Source organism: Zosterops lateralis (genome assembly GCF_965231275.1).
Source record: "Zosterops lateralis genome assembly, chromosome: 4".
Lineage (NCBI taxonomy): Eukaryota > Metazoa > Chordata > Aves > Passeriformes > Zosteropidae > Zosterops > Zosterops lateralis.
The window spans coordinates 29,102,619-29,129,978 of record NC_139765.1 but is presented as its reverse complement, the minus strand read 5'-3'; the positions used below and the strand labels follow the sequence as shown (position 1 = coordinate 29,129,978).

Genomic DNA, 27,360 nt, shown 5'->3' with positions numbered 1-27,360 from the left:
TGCTTTTACTTATGGGTAATTGGGGGGGGGGGGGGAAGCATTTTCAGTTCTATAGGCAAAAATTATTAAAGCACTGTTTTACTCGGAAACATTTTTCTTTCAGTTAAATAACATTAGTCTCATTACTATGAAGAGCTTTATTTACCTGTGTGAGAAGAGCACTCAGAGCAGCACAGATTTGGAAGTAATGAACAGTTACATCAACATAATACCTGTCACATTATGGTAAAAGTCCTTGTTTCTCTGTCCTCGTACCTAAATTCACTGCTGGGAGCTGTGTCAGCATCAAAACAAAGGAAATCCTATAAGCTCTCCTTGGGGTACAGTTTTGAGTGTATGTCAGCAAGTGGAAATGACACTAGCACTTGGCTTCACCTACTGATTCTCTGGCTACAGGGACCCTTTTATGTCTATGTTCTTTCCCTTGAGGCAAATTCTTACTCATTTGTTCTAACTTTCCTGACTCTTTCTTGGTTGTCCTATTCTTATTTCATTCTCTTCCTCAAATCTTGTACTATGTTTCTCTCCCTGCTTTTTTTCTTTTTGATAATGCCTCCCATAACTTCCCCTTCCATCTCCTTCCCTATCATGTTTTTCATTACACAGATCATTCAGGCTCTTAGTTCTCTATCTCTCATCATTCTTCCTCAGTTCTGCATGTTCCTTCCTTGCCTACAGTGGGAGCACAGAGAACATGAGAAGAAACCCCCAGCCACTTCCAGCCCAGCTTACTGCCTCTGCTCCCTTTGCCAGGGATTTGCACTTTGACTTGGTCCTCACGTGTAGTGTTGTCCAACTGAGCCTTTCACTGCCACATAGATGAGGAAGCTCCAACACTGGTCCCACAATGGCTTTGTAACCATGGGCATTATCCTACTGCCAAAATGTGGTGGGGTGCACACTGGCTGTGTTGTTTCATTTGGAGCTCTGACAGCATTTCAGTGTGGCTAACAATGGAAATGATAACAAGCAGATAGGGATGGAACCTTCTGTCGCTGTGGGATTGCCTACAGAGTGCTTTACAAACAGCACTGCTCTTCTCTGATATGTGTGGTCCATAACTGTACAAAATGAAGAGGCTGATAGAAGGGGTAGGTACCTCTGTTCCAAAAATGCATGAATGCACACTGCATTGAAACTTTTCTAAGTGAATATAAATTAGAGGGCTGCCTTTGGCAATTACCATCACTGTCAGAGGAATGTAGCCCTTTCCATTACAATTCACCTGGTTGATTCTGTGATGTTATGACATGGAGGAATTTCATTATTCTTTCCACCACAAGCAATGAATTTGTGCCTTCAAGCATAAAACTCAAGTATGCTTGAAGCTTTGCTTTGCTCGCATGGTATGTAAATGTTACCAGTCAAAGTTTTCAGTGTTTTTCAAGTTCCTGTCACCCTTATTAAAGCCTTCCATAACACATGACTATCACAGGCTGGCATTTTATGGCATAAGTAAAAATTTTACCTTCTACAGGACACCTTTCTGGCTTCCTTCACCTCTAAAACACCAGGAATTTATAAAATAAGAAAGTTTATTAGCAAGCAGCTCTCCAGATAAACTTTTCTCAGTAAATATAAACTGGCATAGCAAAGCTTTTACTCCTACTGGGATAAATTTAATCCAGAGTGTTTTAAACCCAAGGTCTTAAGTAAAAGCTGAGAGATAAATTTGGATGGTGGCATTTTGAAGAGGCGAGGAGATTTTTTCTCCTCTTAGAGCTAAACATAGTTCTGGCAAATAGCCCCAGACTGAAATTCTTGAGAGAGTCATAATAAGCAAGCCAGGGCAAAGAGGAATGTTTTTTTTCTCTCTGACTAATTCTTCCACATAAAAAGGTGAAAGGTCAAAGATGAACTTTAATACTAATGAAATTCTGAACTTCTGTGCAGTAATATGTCAGACAATTAAAAAAAAAGTCAAAATAAAAAGTGTTTTATTGTTGGCAACAGTAGGTTGGTTTTGTAAGCATATATATCTCCATCCTGATTTCATTTAACCTTTGGTAGAATAGGAACTTTGAGATATTAAATGCAGACATTAAGCAATGCACAGTAGGGGTTTTATGAGTTCAGCCCAGCCCATACTTTTCCTCTTATGTGCCCTTCTGCATCATTCCAGCTGACTATAGCAGTCAATTAGGGCTGTCTTCAAGTTATCTCGAGTTCTCTTTCCTAGTGTTTTTTGACCAAGACGGTCATTCTTGAGGTTAATTTCCTTCTTCCGTCGAGGAATATTTCATGTGCATTACCAAACTTCACATGCTCTTATCATAAAAACAAATCTGTTGATTTAAACTGCCCCTTAGAGAGGCAACTGGACAAATTCATGTGTATGTGCATGAACATTCAGATGTTCAATTAAAAAATATTTGCTCCTGCTGAAGATTATTTAAATTTAGACACTATAGCTGAAATACATTTAATGAAAGCTTTGTTATCTCTTTGGGTTTTGTAGTATCACCCTTCTTGGGCTGGTAATGTGCAAACAAGATGGTTGAGCTGTCCTTTTCACATTATACATTATCTGTGCTGGTGATGGTGACATACAACTTTTAATTGTGGAGTGTGCAAATAGCAATCTAACCTTACAAATTATACAAAGTATAACTTGTAAGTTCAGCAATGCTGGAGTGGCCAAATGTATATCAAGCAGCATGAAACTACAGGAAAGCAAGGGGAATGGCCAGAGCTCCAAACGATATGACCAATAAAGAAGGGTTGTATAACCTGGGCTTGTTTAGCATACAGACATGAAGACTGAGTGCAGGAGTACAGTTATGGGAGACAGAAAAGGACATAAAAATATGACCTACTACAGAAAGAGAGAGAACAGTCTGTTCTCCATGTCTATGTAAACAGAGCAAAAAAGAACAGGTTTTACCTATAGGAACTAAAACTAGATAGGAGAAACTGCCAAGCAATAAGAGAATAAAGCATTCAGATGTATTTTTGTAAAGATATTGTGGCTTCTCTGTCACTGAGTCTTTACAAACAGCTTAACCAGCAAGAGCAGATTTCAACTCACCTGAGGCTGAATCTCATAGAAGAGAAACAGGCATTTCCAGCATGTGATTCATTTGATCCACTCCCACTGTATATTGGAAGGAGATAAATTCCACTGTGGAAATGCCTGGTTTTCTTCAAGGGCTGTAAAAGACTCTAGAAAATCAATTCAAGTGTAAAGGTCTGTTTTGTAGACGTCTACAGCTCTGTCAGGACTGCACCATCTCTTGTCTCTGTAATGCCACTGACACAGTTGATTGTGTACTGGTAAAAATTGCAAGGCTTGATGACCTCTTCAGGCTATTTCTAGACTATGGAGAAAGTCAAGAACTGTTGACAGGTTTCCCTAAACTAAAGGCTAACTGAAAACCAAATCACCTGTTCAGTAGGATGACAGTAACAAAAATTCATTATTGATTAATGGCTGCTTGGCTGAATAATTTGGAATGAGACAGTGAATAACGTAATGGTTAATAGGCAAATGAGTACACTATCACCACAAAATAAACAAAATGTCATTCTTAATCAGAGAAACCAAAAGCAGAAGCAGCATAGATTTCCCTCTAAGTTTGTGACTGGGCTTTTCAAAATACCTTTCATGAACCATAAAACTACAAACAGCTGATGTGCGTATTGTTAGGTTCTTTGTATAAATGGAGGATTCCACATCCTGGGCTTATTTTTTAAGCATTACTTTTATTGGAGAAAAATTACTAAAAACACTATCATTTTCATTATCTGCAGCAAAAAACGGCAGAAACTATTTTGAATTATATTCTCAGAAGAATCCCATTCAACTCTTCAATCCAGAGAAGTCCAAATTCACTGGTACAAATTTCTTCTATGCTATTGTTAAGCTGCTGAATCAGCTCAAAGCATTCAGCCTGTCTCACAATGAGTACACTTAAGAAGCTGGCAAGGCTGGAAGGCAAATGCAATTACAGAACCAAGCCTTCTTTTAAAGAGTTTAGGATCCTAAGAATCCGCTGAAATGAAACGAATTGGTGTGATTTTCCCTCACCTTTTTCAGGGCAGTATTCTATTTTTTAAGGGAAAAGTGTAATGAAAACCTTATCTATAAAGTTTCTCGTGGTGATAAATTAGCTTAGCTAGTATAAGCAGTTATAAATGTGTACTACACCTTATCACTATGCTGTCTCCATATTTTCAACCTAGACTCATCTAAGAACACCAATGAAAAGTTACCAGTGGATTTAATGAAATCTTTGTTATGTTTATTGTAGTAACATCCGTGGACGGCAGGGACAAGGAACTCTGCAGACCTGAGATATTCTAGAAACACGTGGCTTTATTACAAGGCTTGTGGGCAAAGAGGGCTTTGCCTTCAGCCACCAGCCTCGGCTGAAGCAAAGCCCCAAAGAGAGAAAAGGGGAGAGAGAGAGATGGGGTAGATCTAAGGGGTAGAAACAGGGTAAGAGTAGGGGGAAGAGAGCAAGCAAGAGAGTAGGGGAAAAGAGGGTGGAAAAAGTGTGGGGAAAAAGCAGGAGCAACAGAGAGAGGAGAAGAGAGGGGAGAAGCAAGAGAGGGAGCGGAGAAGAGAGCGATCACCTTGTTACAATACATTATATCTCTTTTTGTGTTGAATATTCTAATTTACAGTGACCAACCCGTGCAAGATACAAAACCTACAAACTTTGCATGCAGCCTATAAGAACTACTATATTACCATGTCATTTTATATTCTAAACTCTAAAGACTACTTTATCTGTTTTCTCCTTGATGCCTTGGCAGAGTGGAAAGGCTACATTCCTGACCCCTTTTGTTTTCTTGTCCTTCAACCCATCTTCAGCTAATCACCGTTTTCCTGCCTCCCATGCCTACATCTCAAAGCTGGCTTTCATTTCTATTTCACTCACAGGTTTTACATCTGCAGTATTTCTTACCATACAATCATATCCGTAAGTCCTTCCTGTTCCATCTTTCCCAACAGTTTCCCATCTCAAACCTGCATGCTACGACACTGTCTGGGGATGGGGAAGTTTGGGATTGGTTAAGGTCTGACTGGTTTCACCTAACCTTTTATGGGAGTCTGGTACATATTAATATCTTGGGCAAGAACAGCCACAGACTCCCCTACTCTTCATCCCAGGATTTGCCTCTATGCTTGGATGGCTGATTTCCCCACAGATGTCTGTGTATGGATTTCACTACCAATGGCAAATGCAGCAGGTATTACTGAGGGCAAGCTTTCTCCTCTTTCTGCTTTGTTTCCTTTCTATTCCTCCTCTTCTAGCTTCCTCACACGTTTGGTGAGCTTGTGGCTGGTTTGTCACGCTTAGCAGGTTGCCAGTGGCACAAATCAGGCACACTGCTGCTTGCTGGCAGGCCTCTGTCATTGTTTGAGATAAATGGAGAACCAGGACTAATGGACCAAATCCATCTGTGCTTAGACTAAGTAAGTTTAAGTAAGTTTCACAGCCCTTGTTGCTTTCTTCAAGCACAGGAACGTATGTCCAGACCCATGGATAAGGGTTAGATTTCAAGTTGCTTTCCCCTTTCCATCACATCATGGTGTCAGTTTGACATGCTCCAGAAACTGAAAAATGCAGTTGTTGAGAATTGTGCTGCTAAAGGTGAGTCAGTCATATCCAGAGGTGATTATACATCTGAAATGTAATCATTTAATGCCAGTGCCCCTCAGCCAGCTCTCACGATATTTAACCATTGTTCCATGCAGTATGGCACTGATGGGGGAAAGAGTTATCTTGGCTTAAGTTCATTCTTAAACTTCTAAAACACTGTGTTTTGCATGTGTGTGTGCATGTAAGCACACTGTATTTTATTATTGTAGGGTCCATATGTTATCCTCGTCATTTCCTCACAAATAGTGCATGATTATCAAATAGCAAACTACACAGAACAGGCATCTACTTTGGAAAAAAGAGGAATGAAAATCCTATGGGAAAGAAAAGTGCAGGAATGTTTGCGTTTGGTGGTTATTTTAACTCAGCACAAACAATGCTTTTGAAAAGCCACTTCTTGCAAATAAAATGTTGGTTCCCCTCTGCCTCCCGCCCCTCAAACACAGAGCTCCCTAGCATTTTGAAAGCTCAGGAATTAAGTCCTGGCTGAAGATCTTTAGATGGGGGGCAGGGGGAGAGACTGGGATTGTCCATATGGCAGGAAGTACATGCCACAATCAGGAAAAACAACTGCCCCTGGGAGGAACTACGTTATTGTGATGATTCTGTAAAACAATTTCCTTGAGGCATCTAAGAGACTATATAGAAAGCTGTCTAAAGGCAAATGTTTCATATCATACAGCATTTCTTTCTTGCCTAACATTTTCATTAAAACTTGAACTTAATTCCTTTTTTTTTTTTTTTTTTTTGAGGCCATGAATTCCTTCTCTTAAACTCACTTGTATTTATTTAGCTGAACAATAATTTCAGTAGGAAATTAAGGATGCACTCTGTCCTATGTGTGCTGAGGGTAACTTTTGAAATCATTAGACACAGAGACAATTGTGTTTCATTTTGAAGGTTTTTTTTTTTTCCTGATCATCTGAGGAAATTCCAAGGATCAGAGGAAATTAGTAATCTGCTTCTAGAAGAAAGTATGTAAAATTAAGCAGGTTTTTAATCTTTTACACAGTTTGAGAGAGACCTCCCCCTTCTGGGAACATTAGTTTTGCTTCATTGAGGCTTTACAAATTAAAATACATACAAAATTGTTTGATATATGTTGCCAAGGATGACTTCAGAGGTAAAGAACCTTCTTCTCATGAACTCTGTGCATTCTCCTCCCTAATCCTAAAATCTTACCCCAATTAAAGCAATAACCTTGCACATACTGGTAAAAAACAGATGTGCAGGATTATACTAAAGGCTCATTTAACTTGCCCACTATCCGGTTCCTGCGAGTGGCTGGTAACTGGGGAAGAAATGGAACAACATTTAAAAGAAAGTCCTTCTTTTTGTGATCCATATCAGCCATAAGTAGTTAACATTTCTGGACTTCAATTACCAGGGGATTAACAATTGAGAGATTTCCTCAACCAAAAGCTGTGTCTGGGCCATCACTTTTCACAGCTGCCAACAGAGCCAGCCCTCAGGAATGTACCTAATTCAATTTTGAACACACTTACTCTTTTGGCAATATCCTGTGGCAAAGAGTTCCACAATTTAATGATGCGCTGTAAGAAAAAGAACATCCTTTTGTTTGAAATCTGCTGTTTATCTCTTCCTTGATATGTCTGATCATTCTGTGTGTTCAGAAACAATCAATAATTATTTCTCACTCCTTTGCCATACCACTTTTGCTTTATAAAGCTCTCTTACCTCAACTCAGCCTCTTTTGTAAGCTTATTTAGTCCTTTGTTATATGAACAGCCATTCTATATTTATATTCCTTATTGAGATGTGGTGAAGACAGTCATGTGCTGTGTACCAGAATCTCAAGAATGTTTTATTTACCCTTTGACTAACATTGTGCTTGCATTACAAAGAATGATCAAAAGTTTTCAGGGATTTGTCAATGAACGAGTCTTAGATCTCTTACTTCAGTGTTAATAGCTATTGTTTCCATTTTGCATCTTTATGAATAATTCTGATTCTTTTTCCCCATATAAATTACTCTGCAATTAGTGACTAGCAGACTACTAATTTCATACACCAACTGATTTTCAATTAGTGAGTATTGCACAATGCTTCTGGAGCTGTCTGTAACAAGCTTTGAACATTCCAGACAATCAAGCGTGACCTGAAATTTTGTCATCTCCGGCACACGACAAATTTTTCAGAAATACAGAAAAGGGGAGTTGTAGTCTACCCTAAATGTAGTGACTTCATTCTTTATGACTATTACTTTTAAACTGCAATTGGGCTAGTCCCAGATCTTCAACAGAGGCTGTGCTCTTGTCCAACAGAAAAGTACCATAGCCTATTTTAGAATCCAGAACTTCTGAATATTATTTATTACTTTGCTTTTGAGCCGCTCTGGAAATGACTGTGACCCTTTCCAATTTGTAACTTCTGTCAGCTTCTTATCTTTCTTCTGGCATTTGCAAGTCACTACTGTATGCAAGAACATAAGGAGAGCTGGAGCTGCTACTTCAGGCAGGTTTCCTTAGTGCCCCCTACCCTCAGAGAACGTCGGTATCCTGCGGTACAGCTTTGGTCAAGTGTAACAAGCCAGTCCTGGGAAACTGTTCTGAACTGCTACCCTCTTGGTAGGTTAAAGCTGTTCCAGCTGAGCATAGGAACAGCTGGGTGAGTCAGTCTGGAATTGCTTGAAGATGGGTTGAACACAACCCTGGAAACAGCAAAGAGAGCTCCATTTGTATGGGAGGTTCACTCTCAGCTGGATGGCCACAGGAAACCAGGTGAAAGAGGCTCATAGGCTGATTATTTACCATCTAAGAGATATTGAGAGTGTTGATAGGAAGGACTATTAACACATTCCTTCTAAAAACAAACTCAGTTCTTCCTTAAACAACAGCTTCTTGTTGAAGCAAAAGAACCAGCCACCTTGCCTTTACCATTCAGCTTTTAAAACAAGTCATTAAGACCCTGCTGACAGGATATTAAGTTTTAGGTTTTACTCCTCATGCATCTTTTGTTTATATCTGTATCAGAGGAGGACTAAAATCGAACATGTATTGGCGGCTAATCTTTGCAGCAGTAAATTACACGCAAAGTAAAAGTAAAAATTACAAAATCAACAGCAAAAATCAAACTAAGATGTTGCCCATATATAAGAATGTCTTAAAATTATTTTAAAAAGTAGTTTGTAAGCTGTTCTAAGGATTAACCAGTTTATCATCCAGAAAAACCACGTTATCATGATCTTTCTTTCAAAACTGATATATTATTTCCATATGAGAATACAAAAAAGGTAACATGGGACAGAATCAAACTGCATCTCAGCTTTTTGTTACCTGAGATACTCACAGCTGTTCACAATCATTTTCATCAGCTGTGGGTAATTCAGATTAAAGCATGTCCTCTTAATGAGTTTGTACAACAGGCCCTCAGTTCATTGTGTATTTTATAGAGTATTTTCTCACTTTGTCTCCTTCAGCCTTGTAAACTACATGTAGTAGGTTTGGAAGATGTTTTAATTTTTTTCCTGAATTTTGGTTTTCCTATTAATTTATCTCACTTTTCCACCAGTGAGGAAAGACAATGTTCCTAGTGTTACCAGGAAAAAAGCAGCTCTGTGGTTAAATCTTCTGGATACATGTTCTGTGGTGCTATGCACAGCTAACAATGTCAGATAGGCTGCTGGTGTCACCCAGTGGACAGAGAGGTTGATCACAGATAGGTGTCATGTAGAGAAATTTTTCTTTGTGCAGGAATAGCTTGTTCCTAAGTGACAATAACAGCTTTAATTTTGCTGTAGTGAAGATGACAGGATGATTGAAAATACCTCTGTTCTATTGCCATGGCCGGTACTAGTATGTACAGAGCAAAGACAGGAAGCAATGCACATTCCTCACCGTCAGTAAGAACTGAGCAAAGAATAACTAAACAACAATTAGAGGGTGCTCTCTCCTACTAGGAGAAAGTAACTAAAATAACCAAGCAAAACAATGTTTGTGCTGGTGTTTACGGAAAAGTATAGGGATTATCAAAATCCAATTTAATGCAATTCTGTGCAATGCAAAACATGATTGCATTTTTGTAGCCTAATAACAGCTTGCAACAGAGGTAAACAGCTTGTCAACAGGGGTGAACAAGATCTAGAGAATCCTCTCTTCAGTGTTACAACAGTAATGTATTTCAAAACATGCAATGTACACCTTGCATGCAAAACCTCAATGGAATAAATCACCTATAAATTAATCTCTTATAAAAAAAAATTCCAATGTTTCCAGATCACGTATGAAAACTATATAAGTACTTAAAACTAATGTTAGTGCGTGTTCCATCTTACACTTTTTCCTGATTTGCGATGGTACTTCTCAGTGTTGGAAACTGGAAGGTTTCTTACTCTTTAAAAGACTAAAATATGCTGTTGAGTGATGTACATTAAGACTTTTGGCAGAGATGAAGAAATGGGGTTAAGTGCACACAGATGACTAGATCATTTAAATCATATTCTTTTTTAATGCTGTGGCAATGGAGATGTGCTTCTTGCCCCTTGCAGGTGGAATGAGAATGACTTGATGCATTGAAATTCCTGAACTGCTAATAGATAAAGAAGAGTCAGGGCTGCTGGGACAGCAGTCAGTATTCATGAAGAGGAAAGATTAGCATTCTGCTCTCCTGATGGTTCAAATGCTCTTAAAATGCAGTCACTCATTTGTAACCAGATCACAGAAGTGGCACTGAAAGTTAAACAATGACTGTAATAGTTTTAACGTCCCAAAAACCTGCCAGGAGCTGTGTTAGGTCTCTTTTCTAATAAGGAACCCTTAAGATCTGAAAACGTGTCTGCAGAATTGATACTGTGTGTGAGAGGGCTAAGGGGATCCAGACAACCCAGAAGCAATAAGGGAAGTACAATTATATAATTAAGTAGGTGGTAAATTTTGCTGTCCAATTAAGCTAGTAACATTCCTTCTAAATAAGCCCCTATGAACTCAAATTTCTCTTTCAGATCAGATAGCAATGGTTATTTACGCTGTAAATTCGATGACAGGGGCTTCTAAATGTCTCAATTTCTCTTTTCAAATCTGTTTAACTCTTCCTAGAATTAACAGCTTCTCTGATTTATGAAGCCAGACTTCATAGCTGTGAGCACAGGGGAGGTAGCTACCCCTGTGCAACTTTCTTATGGATTTGTCATAACCCTCTGGAATCTAGGCTTTCAAAATCTTATGTTCCTAATATCAGTGGACAGGGGGCAACTGGACCACCAGGACCAGCACTGTGAATTGAGGAGGCAATACACAAACCTTTTTTTCCACTTATTCCCAAAATAGGTTTTTGGGTCAGGCTTCCAGGAAAAAAGGAAGAATATGAACATCTAGGTCTGAAAACATCCTTACTTTCTTCCCCATTAAGGTAGATACTTAATTCAGATTTAGCCCTTGATTCTGGGGCTAAAAATCCTGTTAGTGCTGAAATGCATGGGAATTCTCTCACAGACTTCATGAAGGCCAGAACGTCACTTCTTCTATGCTAACTTTTAAAATGCAAATCAGAAATGATAGTTTCTGTGTGACCAGTTTCTCAAGAACTGGAAAAATAAGACATAATGAAAGAAGTAACTTGGATGCCTTAATTGGTACTGAAGCTGCACGTATGCAGACTCAAATCCTCTTAACATTTAAATTTTAGTGCAGCTCCAGTCATATCTAGTGACAGGTGGAATATTTTGAATACAGAAGTCACTGATGATTACTGTTGTGCCCTCTATGCCAAGATGATAAAAATGCCTGTTCAATCTCTACTACCACTTCCAGTGTTAACTCTATTGAGAAATTTTCAGGTAACAGACAAAATTCAGGGAATACTGACACAAAAAACCCCCATTCCTTGTTTTAAAATGTTCATCATATTACTTGTCTTTTGCTTTTTTGCCTTTCCAAACTTTTAACTTACTCATATTTCCAGTCCTTCTATATACAGACTTACATAAATATACTTTGTGCTGTGTATTTCCTTAGTACCTGGCCATGTAAAGAGAAGATGGTGTCTTTTATTAAATCACTACTCACTAAGTTTATACTGTAAGGAAAATGATCTGGTTTGAAATTTTCCAGCAGTATGCTTCTGTGTGGAATGTTTTTTCACTCATTTTTATTAGAAAGTGCTGATTCCTTGAAACCAAAACAACAAAAAAAGACACTTTGTCACACTGCTACCAAATGACAGATTTCTGCTCAACTGAAGCAAAAGCTTCTGGTGGTTACTAATCTTTGGGTCCCAAATGCCACAGAAGTCACCCACACACCACAGAGTTTCCTGGTACTCTGCCACAGAGTTCTCAGGTCTTAGGGCCCTGATTTACATTAAGTGATTGTTCAGGGTTACTCCCTCAGCTGTTTCAGAAAAAAGAATTATGTGAAGTATTCATCTAAGCTAGGAATGGCAATTTACTCAATCGTCAAAGAAATGGATTCAAGTAATATTTAGTTTTCAGAAACAGGAAAATTTTTTGGTAGGAAGTTCTAGTATTTCTAAATTTTTGTTCTCCTCTGGAAATATTTTTTTTAATATGAATTTCCTAATTTCCTGTAGAACACATATTTTGAATTGGTGTCAGTTAGACATTTCTGGTGAGACAACTTTTTCAACAGTTTAGCAACCAGATGAACACAAAATTATTTTTTTTAAAAGCCTCTTTAAAGTTTTTAAACATATGTTGGGAAACTATCTACCATCTGGTAAAACCTACCTGAGCACAAGGCATACTTCTGCTCTTGTTCTTCCTTCATGCAGCTGCTCTGTTTTGTCTTCACAAATGTTCTTGTTTGTTTTTGAAGATGAGTCAGACTATTTTGATCTGCTCCTTAATGGACATTTGATTGTCAGTGAGATGATCAAACTCCAGGTGTGGCAGGGAATCTGATTATTACTTCAGCTGCACATCTTTCTTTCCTCTCCCATAATTCTGCAAAGCTGAGTAGGTTAAGCAGCCTGGGATGTCACCCACAGCTCGTCCCTGCCATGAGAAAGATAAAATATCAGGGGGAGTGTTACCAAGTTAGATTAACAAATAAATCAAGTACAGATTGAAGAGTAACATAAAATTGTCTCTATAAATGAGAGGCCTAGGCCCAGTCATCCCCTATTATCTAAGGCGTGCAGCCATCTCAGCATTTCAGGTGTTTCTTAAGGCCTGATGCAACCAAGAGTGCTGCAGACATCCTGGCTTCTGCCAAAACGGCCTCTGAAATCCAGCCAACAGGAGAAACAAGGATGTGTTTTAACTAGATGAGCTAACCAGGCCGGTTTTGGTAGCAGCCAAGAGCAGACTTCAAAGGTTACTCCTTAATTATTTGAAGGTCTCCTAGGTACCTCTTATCTCAGGCAGTTGAATGTAGTATACTCATTTTATATTCATGTGAATGTGCTACGTATGTTGGCATTATTTGTCTTTTACAAGTGTGGTGAAGACTAATTTGTTTAAGAAGTCCTTTGTAAATTGGGGGGATTCTGTAGGTTGTCTTATCCTGTAAAGCAGGCAGCAGGGATGCCAAGATCCAGAACCTTAACTTTACACCTCTAATGAAGACATCATGTCATCAATAAACACCTGTCACTCTGTTCTTGTTCACTTCTCTCTTGTTCCTTTAATTTTGCTCATTTTTAGACATTGTGGAGTTTGTAAAAAAACCACTGTTGTTATTCACCCATAGGAAACGTACCAATAAAAGCAGATTTGCCTCAAAGACACATGGTAACCTTGAGCCACCAAAGATGCAGTGAGAAATCATGTCATATTGTCCTGTTATGAGAACCTGCAGACACAACATAAAGGACAGTTGAGGATTATTTAAGTTTGAAAAGCTACTACTGTTCTTACTCACACACAATTCATCCCATGCAATGGTGTAATGGCTTGGAGGAACAGGTAAACTACTTAACTGTTTGCAGAAATTAACTGGTAGTAAACTCTTACCAGCAGTGTTTGCAGTGGAGCCATCACTGTCCAACCTTAGTTCGGATTCCTTACAGTGAATTAACAGCATCCAGTACATTCTTTCTCTTATTTACATAGAGCCCAGCCACAGGCAGCTTCTCTGATTTGATGTTACTATTCAGTAAAACAAAAGCCCTGAATGAGAAAATAACAGTAAATAAGGGAAGGTTTAATGGCAGAATCAAACAAATGAGCAACTTGCATCAGCAAGATGTGCCGTGTCTGGGTGAAGTCAGGTTTTAGAGGATTGCCAAGGGTAATGCAAATCTCTTTGCTTTAATGGATTAAATGAAAAGACATTCATCTGAGGCTAGCAGATTATTTAAAATCAAATATAGACCATCTTGTACTTGAAAAGGAAAGGACTCAGGAAAGATGCTGTAAACAACACTCCCTCCACTTTTCTGACTGCCCTTACACATTTTTAAGAAGGCAAACAAAGCAGTATGACTATGACCCTAAACAAACTCTAAGAAAACCAAGTCTGAAGCTTAGATTTTCCATATATTACACTTGTCAGGTGGTGGCACTTGAGAGCAGCAATCAAGGACAAAACACATAGGGCTTGTGTCTTCAGAAATGCTGGTTTAGAGAAGCATTGCTCCCAAATAAAGTTTTTTGGAGGGTACTATCACAAATGTGGTTGATAAGATTAATTTTTTTGTATTATTTTCTAAAAATAGTATTTAAAGATCTAATATGGGCATTTTTCCAGATCTTCACAACTGCAACTTCATTGTTGTTGTAGCTTTTAGAATGTCACATGAAGGCTCTGAGATACCAATAAAAACATGAAAAAAGAGTGTAAATTCTTACTGTGTGGCACAAGTAAGCAGTCAGAAAAGAACCAGTTAGTGACCAGGGGGAAAAGCAGTTAATTTATCTCCTCTCCTTGTCCCCCTCATTCACCTGAGAGGATAAGAGTATGGTTCCTGCTACATGCTGTGAGGAGGAGCATCTGATCTCTAAGGAGAGGAGTTTCTTACTTGGGAGCTTGGTTGTTCTCTTTCTTCTTCCCTTGTGATCTCTGCATAACTGAGGTAATTGAGAGAGCATCTGCAGTCTGAATTATGCCCTTCCTTAAGGACTGCAGAGGAAGGTCAGACATTTTCTGAAGGTGTTTGCAGTCAATTCCCAAAATACATGACTGCTGAAATCAGCCACAAAATAGGCCTTGATTTGGGAACTGATAGTGGTTTTGCACTTATAATTCATAATACAAAATGGAGAGCTAATAGTGAAAGTTAATCACACAATTACAGAATCACAGAAATAGTAAGTATGTAGCTTAAGGACTGTGTACAGAGACAGACATTATTTGTGTGATGATTTCTGCTAAGTAAATGTACTGAGACAGTGCATGTTTCGGAAGGTGGTGCATTCATTTTCCCAAGCTCAGAAAAGACATTTACAAGACACTTTCAGCTGGGAGGATGGACCTCTGCTGAAATCCTGAATTAAAACAGTTTCGGCAATTTGCTTTTCCCTCTTCTCGCCAAGATGCTACTTGAGTAAAACAGAGGTGAAGATTCCCACTCATGTAGGTGCTGTTTGGAGGGCTGTTCTCTGTAAAGAACAGACTGACAAGAGAAGTTGTCAGGGATGTGCCATTACTGGAAGTGTCCAAGAGCGGGCTGGGTGGGCCCTGAGTAACTGCTCTGCAGAACATGTCCCTGCCCAGGGCAGGAGGGTTGGAAGTCAATGATGTTTAAGGTTCCCTCTGACCCAAACAATTCTCTGATTCTGAGATATGCTAAAGAAATACAAGCATCACGTTCCCTGCAATTAAGGAACCTCAGAGAGAACAGAAGATGTGAAATTAAAAAAAAAAAAAAAAAAAAAAAAACAAGTTAAGAACAACAGCAAGAAAAGTGAAGCAATAAATATTACCTGTGCTATACCTGGCTGGGCATGCCTGCTATCCCAAGGCCGTTTCCATTCTCTGACCATTTGTTTTTATTAGTCACCAGACCTCCTTCCTGGTTAAGCATCACTGTTATGTTGTTGCTGTAAACAAGCAGAAATACAAAACCTGTTTTTCCTGGTGTATTTCAGTGAAGCCAACACAATTCAAGAAGCTCTCTTTGATCTATCCTTAATTGAAGAGCCACTTTGCATATCTGCACCTTTATCTGACTTTTCTCATGGTACAGGCCTGTGAGGCAGGTATAAATTTTTATCCCCATGATACAGACTAGAGGTGGGTTAAATTCTTGATTTAGTAAATCAAATTAAGAACAAACTGTGTTAAATGCTGTGATATTAATGCCATTTCCAATTATTAGTACATTCCTAGGAGTTCTAAAACATTTCAAAATCTATTTTAAATTTTAAAGGAAGAAAAAATAAGGTTAAATAGCATGTAGATGTCACGCATGTATGAGCCCCCAGCTGGCCATTTTGGCAGCATTTTTATGTCTCTATATTTAATACTTATTAAGAATAACATGGATGCTGATAACATTATCCAGAAGAAAAATGCTGATGTTCAATTTACAAGGTCTGGTGGGCCTAAATCTTCAGAGGAAATCACCTGTGTGCTTGCTTTCCCACAAGAAGGGATCTGTTTTTACAGCTGCATTTTAAATTGACACAGAGGATACAGAAAATACCAGTGTTCCTCCTGTAGTTTAACAACAGACCCCTTTAGATAGGAGACCCACCCTCAAAATGAAGAAAGCTGTATAGAACAATAAGCATCCAAACAAATCCTTGCAATTTTTTAACCAGATGGCATAACACAACCCTGGGAGAATGGAAGAAACAGAACAAAGATGAAAATATAAAACCATGAGCAACGCTTTTTAAGTTACTTTTCTTAAAACTGGCATCTACTAAGATCTCAAAAAGACAGTTACAGTCTTAATTTCTATCCTTATTGAAAATAGACTAGAAAAAGGAGCTGAAAGAGACTCACAGAAGTCAGATGCATTTAATTAGAGGAGACAAATATTTCGTGGTGGTGACCCACAAATATCAGTTCCTTGTTGTATGTAAACTTTTTAGGGTTAGGTCAGTAGCCCCACTTTCTCCATAGTGTTATGCCAACTATTTTTAATATGAAAAATCATAATTATGATCGAATAATACATAGAACAAATAGCATTTCATCAGCTCTTTTTATGACCTATATGATGCATTGTGCCTCACTGCATTGTGAGGCACTAAGAAGTGGTGAAGGAAACAAGAGTGTGCCTGCAATTTGCCTCCATGAAATATCCATCTGCAGCTCATATCATGTATTACAGGCACTCAGAAGGCTAGCTCCCAATTGCCTGCTGGTCTCATTTGTATATTTAAATTTTCTAGCAAGCCAAAGTGTTATAAACAAGGCTTGGACTTGGATGAAAAAAAAAAAAAAAAAAAAGGCACTCATTTATTTAACTGTAACCAACCACTAAGAACAGAAACCCAGGATAAGCCCGGGTTCCTCTCAGCAAGCCAGAAATCCAAAACCAGTGTGGCACCACACTGGGTGCTCCTCCAGACCCTCAAGGTGCCAAAGAAGACCCTCCCTCACAATCTGACAGTCCCTTTTATCCTCTTTGGTTCCTCCTGATTGGTGCATTTTGGATCCTCTTCCTGATCGGTTAGTTGTCAGGGCTTGGACTGGTCTTTAACAAGAGTCACTCTTGTTAAAGTGAATCGTTTCCCAAGGGCGTGGAGTGATTGGTCTGTCACGTCCACCAGTCAGGGTTCAGGCTGATGTCACCTGTGTGAACGAGATCTTTTCCCCCTTTCCTTGTTACACAGCACTTTCAAGTTGTTTTAAGCAAATTCAGGAACTCCTCTTGAAACATTTTAAAACAATCCCCTCTGCTATAACTTTGAAACAGATACAACTAACAAAAAGCAATTTCAGGAACCCCTCTTGAAACATTTTATAACAAAAGTGCGTCCTCGCAACAAATGAGAAATTCAATTTTCAAAGAGATTCCCATCTAGTTTAGCAATTTAGGTAACAAAGTGCTTCGGGGCTGCTTGAAAAAATGGTGGCATTTGACTCCTAGAAGGGACTTGTAAAGGGGACAAGGTCCTTCACCTCCACGTTTCTTCACCTTGCACACAAGATAGAACTGGTATTTTTCCTCCTCCCTAGTCAATATCCTCCAATGCCAAAATCTCCACAGATTATTCATCTGTCTGAGCAAAAGTCTGACCATCAAAGACTGTGCCCAGTTTTATGTGTTTGAGTGAAGAGGGTAGATGAAAAACAATCAACCAAAATAAACCCAGCCCACTGTTAAACACCCAACTAAGATATGACTCCTGGCTGCAGAAAAAAAGTTAGGTTGCACAACATATCACCTCTCTCATGTCCATTATTGTTCACATTGTTCATATTCCTTGTATGGATTCATGCTCTCTGCACTAATTTGCAGCTTCAAGGAAGTGCTCAGAGTGCACCTCCCTGCCTGCTAGGAAGGCAAATGCTGCCATGTCCAAAGGGGGTGCAAACTCCAACTACAATGAGACCTAGATAAGGGCTAAATATGCTGGTACAGAAACCCCCCTTGGAAGTTTGCAGAGCTTTGGCAAACAGCAAGATGCTCAGAGGATAGCTAAAACAACTCAATGAGTTATTCTCTAGTTTTATTACATGCCTCTGCAGAGAACATGGGACTAACTCTCTATCAGCTCTGTATCCTGGGTGTTGGGTCCAGGTGCATATGGATAAGTGAAGCCACTAACCCAGTCATGTCCTTCCCTGAACAAGCACATGGGGAAGAACGGAAGATGAACACCGCTCTCAGTACAGAATCCACCCACTTGACTAAGCACAACCTGCAGATCTCCCAATTCCCCTCCACCATCAGTATCAGCCTTAAGCAGCAGATTTCTCTTTTGTTTCATCGATGACCTTTCCTTAAGACCTCTCTACAGGGAATTATATGATTTTACAATCTTTTAAATTGTGTTTCACGTGAGAATACTGAGGAGCTTTTTAAACATTGATGGTAAATATTATTAAATATGCTAGTCTGAGATAGAAAGGGATGTAGTAAGATGTCCAAGATCATATAAGTTGCCTGTGGTTAAGCTGGCACCAGAAATGACCACACCGACCTACACAAGTACATAGCTGAGATCCTTTGACTGTAAGGAGCAGTCAACTTAGAAAGTCTGTCTGATTGTTTTACTTCACCTTCACCATCTTGTATTCCATATACCTGTTGTGCAGCACCTGTTGTGCTATTGCTTACTTCATCTTTCTGAGAAAGAACAATAATTTAAATATTTTTAGATTTCTTTATCTAACACCCAAATTTATGTCTATTTCAGTACCATAACTGATCTTGAGAAGGAAGCAGAGAGAGTTTGAGGCTGACTAAACTAACCCAAACCTAGGAGGCATTTATTTAGTCCTGCCTTTGGCTGACATCCCTTTCAATCAGACACTCTGTGCACTGTTCCACATGTATATATGAGCACATGTCTCCAGTACTTTTATCTGTTAGTCCTGAAGCAGTTATAAAAATGCACAAGTCATCACAGTAGCACCAGGGAAACAAAATCATTAAAGGAAAAAATGAGCACAGAAGTTGGTCAATTTTGAGGTAAGCTAATTAAGTAAAACATCAGCTGATAAAAATCAAAGTAATGTTATTTCTTCAAGCCAATCTTTCTTGCTGTTCCAATTTTGCCATAAAATATTGCTCAGTACAAACTTTTTGCTGACCAGGCTAAGCATCAATATTTAAGAACACTAAGCCAACTCTCATGGCAGTAACACAGGAATCTGGTGACAGCATCAGTGTATAGCAGTATCAGAAGCAGCATTTTACTTCCAACCTGATGGGCCAACAGGGTCTGCAAACCCTTGCAAACATGCTCAGGTCCTACGAAAGGGAACATTTTGCTTGCAGGGAGACCTCATGATCTATTTGTGCCATAAAAGTTATCTTCAACTAGATGATTAAATCAGCTGATTTCAGAGCTTTGGGGAATGTGGTAATATGGAAGACCCCAGAGCAGCTGCACCACAGAAAGTCTCTGGTGTTTGGATGAGCTCTGTGCTCTTCTTGTAACAGTTGCAGGCCAGGATCCAGAATCCATGAGGGTAAATGGCAGATACATTCCAGAGAGTTCTCTAAAACAGGTAATTCTAAGACATGATATGTCTCATCAGTGGGAAGACAACAGTGTTCATTTAAATAATCAGAAAATATGATGTTTCCTGTGTAAGCCCCAAACAATAAGCTTTTTTGTTGCTCTTCTTTTTCTTGGCTTTGCAAACACATTACATAGCAATTGGAAGGTGACATACAGAGGCCAGCCAAAAAATGCAAACTTCATCTTTTGCTGCAGCATCAATTCTTCTGGACTTTGGGCTACTCTACTCCCCAAGGAGTCAAGCAGTGATAATAACCCATTTCATGAGGAATAATATGTCACTGTACTATACAATACAGTGTAGGATAGTATTTCTACTTCACACATGGAAAACTGCTTGATTTTATACAGCCACTTGCCACTAAACCTACTGTTATGAATGATGATTTTCCATGTAAGATTAAATCTGAATATGCTTATAATTTTGCCAGTGTACAGGAACTGTCAGTTAAATAGCAAGATACAACAGTAGAAATTCAGAAACTGTGCTGCAGATACAAGATTATGCAAGTTAACTTTAATAACTTGTAATTAATTAATACTTATAATTACTTATCAGCAAAGATTTTTTTCATTTAAACCTAGTCTGCTTTATGAATGTCAATGTTTCTATTCTGATCCCTCCTCCATTCCTTGATACTATTTAAGCACTCTAGTTGGTAATCAGAGAATGGCTGGTGTATTTGGAAGCTACCATACATTTTAAACACTTGGCCAGTTCTGTATGGGGATCCTCCAGGGTGTTAAGGCTATCTGATGATAGAAGGCTTAAATATAAGCAGCATGAAGAAGTCTAGAGCTTGTCCTGTAAGATGACTGCGGTTGCAGCTGCACTATGGCAGGTATATTTTCCTTAGTAAATTATTCAGAAACAAGAACTTAGTGGGTAAGGCTTGTAGACACAAGAAATCCATGACCTGCTGCTGGCCATTCTCTTTACCAAATTAAGAAAATAAACCTGTGATGACAGACTAAGCAAATAGGAGCTCCCAAGAGACAGGAAAGAGTATGGACAAGTTAGTGGAAGCTGGTTGTGTCAACCCCTTAGGTACTCACCTGTGATTAAGAAAACTCCACCAGCTGCCAGACTATAGAGTGCACTGGCAGACGCACTGGCAGAGTGCTGAAAGGAAGAGGAAGTGTGCACAATCTGGACAGCACTGACACAGAAGAGTAAGAGGCTGCCTGTGAGCACGAGCTAAGGGTGGAATCAATACTCTTGCAAATTTAATAGCTCAGATTCACCAAGAGCATGCAGCTCTACACCAGAGCATTTCAGAAATGATTTGTTACAGCCAGAAGGAAGTGGATGCCACATTTTCAGAAAACAACAGAAGAGATGGCATCATTTCATACAGTGCCTGTTTATTTGGTTATGGAGCTGGTCTTCCATGCTAGGATGCTGGATGTCTCTGCAGCACTTTTAACCTTCAAGAAATCAAAAGATCAGTGCAGAGTAAGCAATTCTTCCCATCAGATCACCAAATCTGTCCATGTTTTAGACAGAATTGATATAATGCCTTGTGAAGAACTTTTCAGTTAGTCCATTAGTTCTCCCATTTAGAGCAAAAGTGGAATTGTCAAATATATGTGACCAGATGGTTTCCAGTAGGAAAAGTCTTAATATAGTATCTGAAAGCAGTTAGTTACCCTGTATTCAACTAGCAAAGAGTAGTGGATCTGCACATCTGTAGAAAACTTTGTTGGCAGATAATCAGAGATAATCAGAGAATGACTGGATATTTAAAAAAAAATTACATCCAAAAATCAAGGAGAGTTAGACAATTTCTCCCTTATGATAATCCACACTTCATTTAAATCAGACACTCAGAATAGCTGTTCAGGCACTGCATAATTCTAACCACCTCTGCTAAGAGCCATGTAACTCTTACCTCTTTCTTCACAGATGCTGGATGAGAGTGAAAAGCTGATTGTGACGGGCTGCCTGACTGGCATCAATTTGCACAGCATGAGCTAGATGGGAAGAAAACAGATTACAGTGCTTAGGCTCATATATTAAAGGGTGAGTCTGCTTTCAAAAACATAAACCCAAAGGGTTTTTTTGGTTTGGGGGCTTTCTTTGTTTTTTTTTGTTTCTAAAGAGTAAGACTGCAGTAGCACGTAAACAGCCAGAATGGGCTTGACCTCGACCAATGGTTCTGCACTGAGGATTACTTACACTTGCTGAATGAAATGCTCTGGATGCAAATATTTTTGCTGGCGCAATATGTTATGACTCTATCACTCACCTTGAAAGAGGAGGCTAAAAATGCTTTGATAAATGGTTTGAAACATTGCCCAGTTTCACTGGCTTTGTTCTCCTAAGTGTTTGTACTTCTTGCTTCAGCTGCAAAGTTATTTCATCATGTCCTAAAACACTGCTATGCAGAGAACTGCAGTATAACAAGTTATAAAGTGGAGCATGTTGGCCTAATCAGCCAGCTGAGAGTGTAGACTTAACAGAAAGTGTTTTCTATCCTTTGGAGGCCAAACATTACAACACAGCACATTTACACAGCACGACCTTACCTTTACTGCCGAGAGACATGTTTGGTGCTGTCTCGTGTTTCATCCTCTGTAGTGCAGAGACATACTGCTCTAAAGCAGAGCTGCTAAAGCAGAGCTTTTCTTGCATTGTTCTCTTCTGGTGGCAGTGACTTCACACTCTACACATTTGGATTCAAAAGCACCACTTCCAACATCCTCTGAAACTTGGCTTCACCTGGTTCCCACACTTTTGTACACTAGTGACTTCTGAGGCTAATTATGGTACTCAATCCCCTCACTGAGTTCTCTCCAGCTACAGGTTAGCATGTTACCAGTCTCATACCCTGCAAGGAGTTGCAACTTCTCTCCAAGTTCCTGCAACATGCTGGCAGCCACAGACTTATTCAGTATGTTCAGTGGTGAGCTCTCATCTATCTGCCTGTGGGACCAAAGATGTTGGGCAGGTCCTTGAGTTTGAGCCCTCCACAGTGGTTTTACACAGGGACACATCATAAAACTGGATATTTTTCTTTTCTTGTTGTATCACTCTTTAAGAAAGCATCTTTAAGCCTTCCTGTATGCTCCTCTGTACAGATGACACTCCTGCCTTGAATTGGGGTGAGGAAAAAAAAAGCTGTATTATCCAGTGGGACCAGTACCAGTTAAAAACCCCAGGAAACAGATCAGTTATCTTTGCTGCCACAATCATATGTGAACAGGCTGGCAGAATGCCCTTACACAGCTGAGACTGAGCCACATTTCCTCCCAAGGAAGACACTCCTAATCAAGCTTAGAAACACCTGTGCAGAGCAGCATGAGGAGATTTAGTGCAGACAGTGCCAAACCAGGATCCTTGCACTGACAGCACATGCTTTGGACTACACCAGCTGAAATACAACACAATGTAATTTAACATGGTTATTGATTTCTCCTCTCCTATGTAAAATTATTTTCTCTTGCTCCAGAGAATGGTAATCAAATAAATCCAGAATTTTCCTTTCTTAGATGTCACATGCAAAGAACTTTTCAATGTAATAAAACTCTGAGTGTCTAAAAGAGAATTCTCCAGGAGCTACTGATTCTATCTGTCCTATATTCTGTTGAGCCTTTTTTTCCCCCTCAGTCTGGAAACTGTGATTTTCCATGGTTTTGAGAGGGCTGTATTTATTATCATTAGGGGCCTGCCAACGGGGAAAATTTCTTAACAATTTTTTTGAGTTTTAGAAACTAAAATACAAAGAAAGTTTACCAAGCAAAATCTTGGTCTTCAAGCCTCTAAACACAAACAAGCTTAGCCGTAACCACATGGTTACTCTTTCCAGTTTCAATGGTAGCTTCTTTCACTCTCTGAATGCACACAAATAAGTTCATAAACTGAAACATTCTGGAATAAACTTTTGAAATTCCAAAGCAAGTTTGGCAAAATAAGGTTTGTTCTAGGAACAAAAATATCAGTTTAAAGCAAATCTGATGAGATCTGAACTTAAAACCCAGCCATCCTGGGGAGTCACACCCCAGAGGAATGCTGTGAACACTGGCTCCCAGCACATTAGCCAGCAGACATGAATTTCATGAAATCCATAGAGCTCTGCACTCAGTAATGTGCTGCTGTTCACTCCAAGCCAAAAAAGTAGAACGAAGCTATTATATGGCATGATATAACTGTTTAATGTTAAGTTAAATATATTTAAACCCTGAAGTGCTGACAGCAGAAATGAACACTAGGTATCACAGCACAAGGAGGTAGGGTTAGATGTAGGACACTGCCACCTTCCCACTCTTCTCTCTCTACTCACACTGCATGGCAGAGTGCCAGTTCTGCCCCTGTGCTTCCCCATCTCTCCTGCTCTGTCCTGGCCACATCTATCCTGGGGGTCATCTTTGTGTCTTCCTTCAATAAGTAGTTGACAGAAAGTTCTTTGCTCCCACCACTAATGGTGTCACAACATTACCTGGCACTAAAGCCAGGGGGAAGATCTATAGTGAAATACAAGAACAGTTCTTGTTTCTTGCCTTTCTCTTGCATTCAGGTTTTCATTTACAGCAAAATAAATGACTGTTTCCAGTTTAGGACTGGAGAAGGTGCAAAGGTGAAATAGAAGACTATCCTGGATATAAAAGAAAATGTCTGGTTAAAGAAATATACAGGTACTGCCTCCAGCACTGCAGCTGTAAACATCACTTCCATTACTGCCCAGAATGAAGAAGGGGTGGAGCAACGCAGAGGAAAGTTGCTGTCAGCAGGCTGTGGAAAGGAAATTGTTAGTACTTTTCACACTAACAGTGAAGCTGAGAAATTACTTTCTGTGTGAGCTCTTGAAAACTTTCTTCAGATAAGAAAAAAAAAACACTTCACTGTATGAATGGGAATATATTAATACATTTGTGTATTAAATTATATAAAATTGATTAGAAATATCAAGTTCAAAATATAACTTTCTGATAATTTAGGTTAATACTACTCTAAACTGGGGTTTTCAGGAGATATGACCTACAATTATTTCTGAGGATATACAATGTCTCAGTTTATTACCTGAAAAACAAGACTGCCTCTATAAGCAGTTATGGCTCAGTGAGTACATCAAGAAAGATGCTTTTATTATAAAATTTTTTTTTATGACTGTATCATAAATACCAAAAAAATTATTTAAAAACATCAGTCTAGGGACCCTTCACCGTCTGTAGCCTTCCCTCCCTTAGCAAGGCTGGGCACAGGCACAGGGATGTGCTGTCAGCCTCACTGCAGCATGGCCTAATGTATGTCTCTGCACACCTACCTAATGCAATAGCTCCTCGTCACAGAAATATAGGGAATCTTCCTGAGGCACTGACTTGTTTTGTTCATGTGAATCTTGTAGTTTAAAAGCAATTTGAAAGGTAAGCTCTAAAGAAAGCCATAAGCTGACTTACTTTTCTGTTTCACAGCATGCACCTATTGATGCAAAGTGAGAAGCATTTGCCTTGTCCCAGTCTGAGAACACACACAGCAGCCTGTGCTGCTCACGGTGACTTTCACCACTTGGAGAGATGAAATTTGCTTCTTTTCAGAAGCACTCATATATGCCTTGAAACCTGTCCTCCAAAGGACACAGGTGTTGGGACACCAGCTCAGGCAAGGCACTATGTTTGGATTTAGGCTGACAGAATACAATCTAACTGGTGTTTAAAGCAATCACTAAGGAATGTGGAAAGAAGACCACAGTGAACAGAGTTAAATGTGAATTTTTTTGTCTGGTTTTGCCTCTTTGATCTTGCTACTTCATCTAGGTTATAAGAAAATTTTAGAGATAGCTGAGGAAGTACAAGAATCCTTGGTCCTATAAACTTTCCTTCTAGAGTCCATAAGCCATATTTGCTCTCATGCAGGAAACATTTTCCTTGTCTACTTCCAGCATTTAATACTAATATTAAACCTCCAGTCATAAAAATTTTCCCACTGATTTCAGTGGATTTTTACAGCTGAGTAAGGACTGTGAGTTTTGGCCCTAAGCTGGGAAAAAGAGTATTAAAGTGTCATAAACACATAAATAATGGCATCAGTCCCAGAAATACAAACAGAAACAAACACAACATCCCGCTGCTCAACTCCTCTGGGGGCTGATAGAGGCCACTTATGCCCTTGTTGTCCTTGCTCACCCTCCTTCCAGGATTCAACCACAGCTGTCAGAGCCAGCTCCCCCACTCCACTCCACGCCATTGCTTGACACTTACAGATGATTTGAAAACAAAACACGAAAGAAAATGTAACACAGCCTAAAAAAGTCTTTCTCTGAAGATTATAACTTTGTTTGCTTGGAAAATAGTGCAATTGGAGCAGTCTCCTTAGAAGAAAAATAAGAGGAGGCGGCTCTCTGTGCTGTATTTCAGGAAAGTGTTTCAAATCCTGCTGAATGCTTTGGACTGCGTTCAGCCATTCCCTTAATTCCCCAGGCACTGCCTGCCTTTGTCCAGGAGGTTGGCTAATAAAAACGAAGAGTGAGAAAACAAAAACCTCCAGCTAAAAATGGTACTCCAGGTCTCTCCTGGCTATGGCCTGGCCAATACTTCCACCTTATCATGCTGTCTAGTGTAGTATGCAACTGGGAAAAATAGCACCCATTAATATAATGAGTCTTAAACGCTAGGAACAGCTGACTGGCAATAACAGAAGGACAAAAAACTCTGAGCTGGTAAGGGCGTCCTACAAGATTCTACAACATGTGTCTCACTCTCTCTGAGCTTGGATCCTCTTAAAAGCAGCCAGATGAGAATGAGGAACCAGTTGTCGGCCTGTTGATGTTAATGTTTGCTTTGTCAAGGCAGTCAGGCCAGCTTCTCACTCCCACTTTGCAATTTCTTTTATAGAACATTCCTATTTTTGCACATTGGTTATCACACTATTCCCCTCTCAGTTATCCGTATTCTTTTCTATATGCTGCTAATTCTGGGTCTGGAAGTAGCATAACCTGGAAACTGCTTAACTTTGCTTTGTCCAGTGTGCTCTCTTCCCTGAGAGCCTGATGAGCACAGCCTGGGTCCCAAACTGCAGAGATGTTCCATTAATCCTGCTTCTTCTAGCTCACTCACAGTTTGCTTTCACTCTGCTGGGCTGCATTATGTTCTATGTTGAGTTTGTGTGACACCACTCTACAATTCATTTTCAGCCTACATTTTAAAAGAGAGGAGGTTTATGCAAAGGTTCATTTTCAGACGAAATTGGTGGAGTAACACACCCAAACATACAGACACTTGGACACACTTTCTAAAAGTCATCAGCTGCGTAGACAGTGGCAGCCCAAAGGAATGTCCCCCCCAAACAGAGACAGGTCACACTGCTGGACATGTGGGACGAGCCATCCCTCCCTCCCTGCTGGAGTGTCACAGGGACTGGGAACGGTGCCAGAGTCACTCTGGGGGGAAAGGCAATGTCCTTTATCACGTATTGGAATCTTCCCTTTTTTGCTCTCTGTGACTTGGAACAAGTGATTTATTTTTTTCCCCCCCTTGTATTATTTTCCTTCTGCTCACCAGTTATCTCTTGTGTAAGTCACATTCCCTCAGTGCCCTCAAACGGTAAAACCCTAACAATCTAACATGCCGTAAGAGAAGGTAGCAGCTGTTCTTTCGGAGAGAAAGGGCTGTTTTTGCAAGATTTCTCCTTTCCATTTTTTATCGCTGCGCGCACGCGGCCCCGGCCCCGCCCCGCCCCGCCCCCCCGTC

At 39.6% G+C, this 27,360-nt stretch overlaps 1 protein-coding gene and 2 long non-coding RNA genes across 4 annotated transcripts in view; 1 reads left to right on the top strand and 2 right to left on the bottom strand.

The window, feature by feature from the left end:
* VEZT (vezatin, adherens junctions transmembrane protein) overlaps positions 1-21,659 on the top strand; it is an 87,213-nt gene extending 65,554 nt beyond the window's left edge. Inside the window, exon 12 of the mRNA XM_083859262.1 lies at positions 21,581-21,659. Within this exon, the coding sequence (XP_083715388.1) occupies positions 21,581-21,591 (11 nt within the window). The 3' untranslated portion in view covers positions 21,592-21,659. The remainder of the gene's footprint in view (positions 1-21,580) is intronic.
* LOC310908343 lies at positions 9,944-13,368 on the bottom strand. The gene is made up of 3 exons (XR_014589837.1): positions 13,286-13,368; positions 12,313-12,579; positions 9,944-11,734 (listed from the first exon to the last, which is right to left on the bottom strand). It is a non-coding gene; the product is annotated as an uncharacterized lncRNA (long non-coding RNA).
* LOC310908342 lies at positions 13,587-27,336 on the bottom strand. 2 transcript variants are annotated; one of them, XR_014589835.1, is made up of 4 exons: positions 27,235-27,336; positions 21,567-22,768; positions 15,451-15,567; positions 13,587-13,695 (listed from the first exon to the last, which is right to left on the bottom strand). It is a non-coding gene; the product is annotated as an uncharacterized lncRNA (long non-coding RNA). The 2 variants fall into 2 exon arrangements; XR_014589836.1 differs by lacking the exon at positions 13,587-13,695 and having other exon boundaries at positions 15,038-15,567.
* Positions 27,337-27,360: the final 24 nt, after the last annotated feature.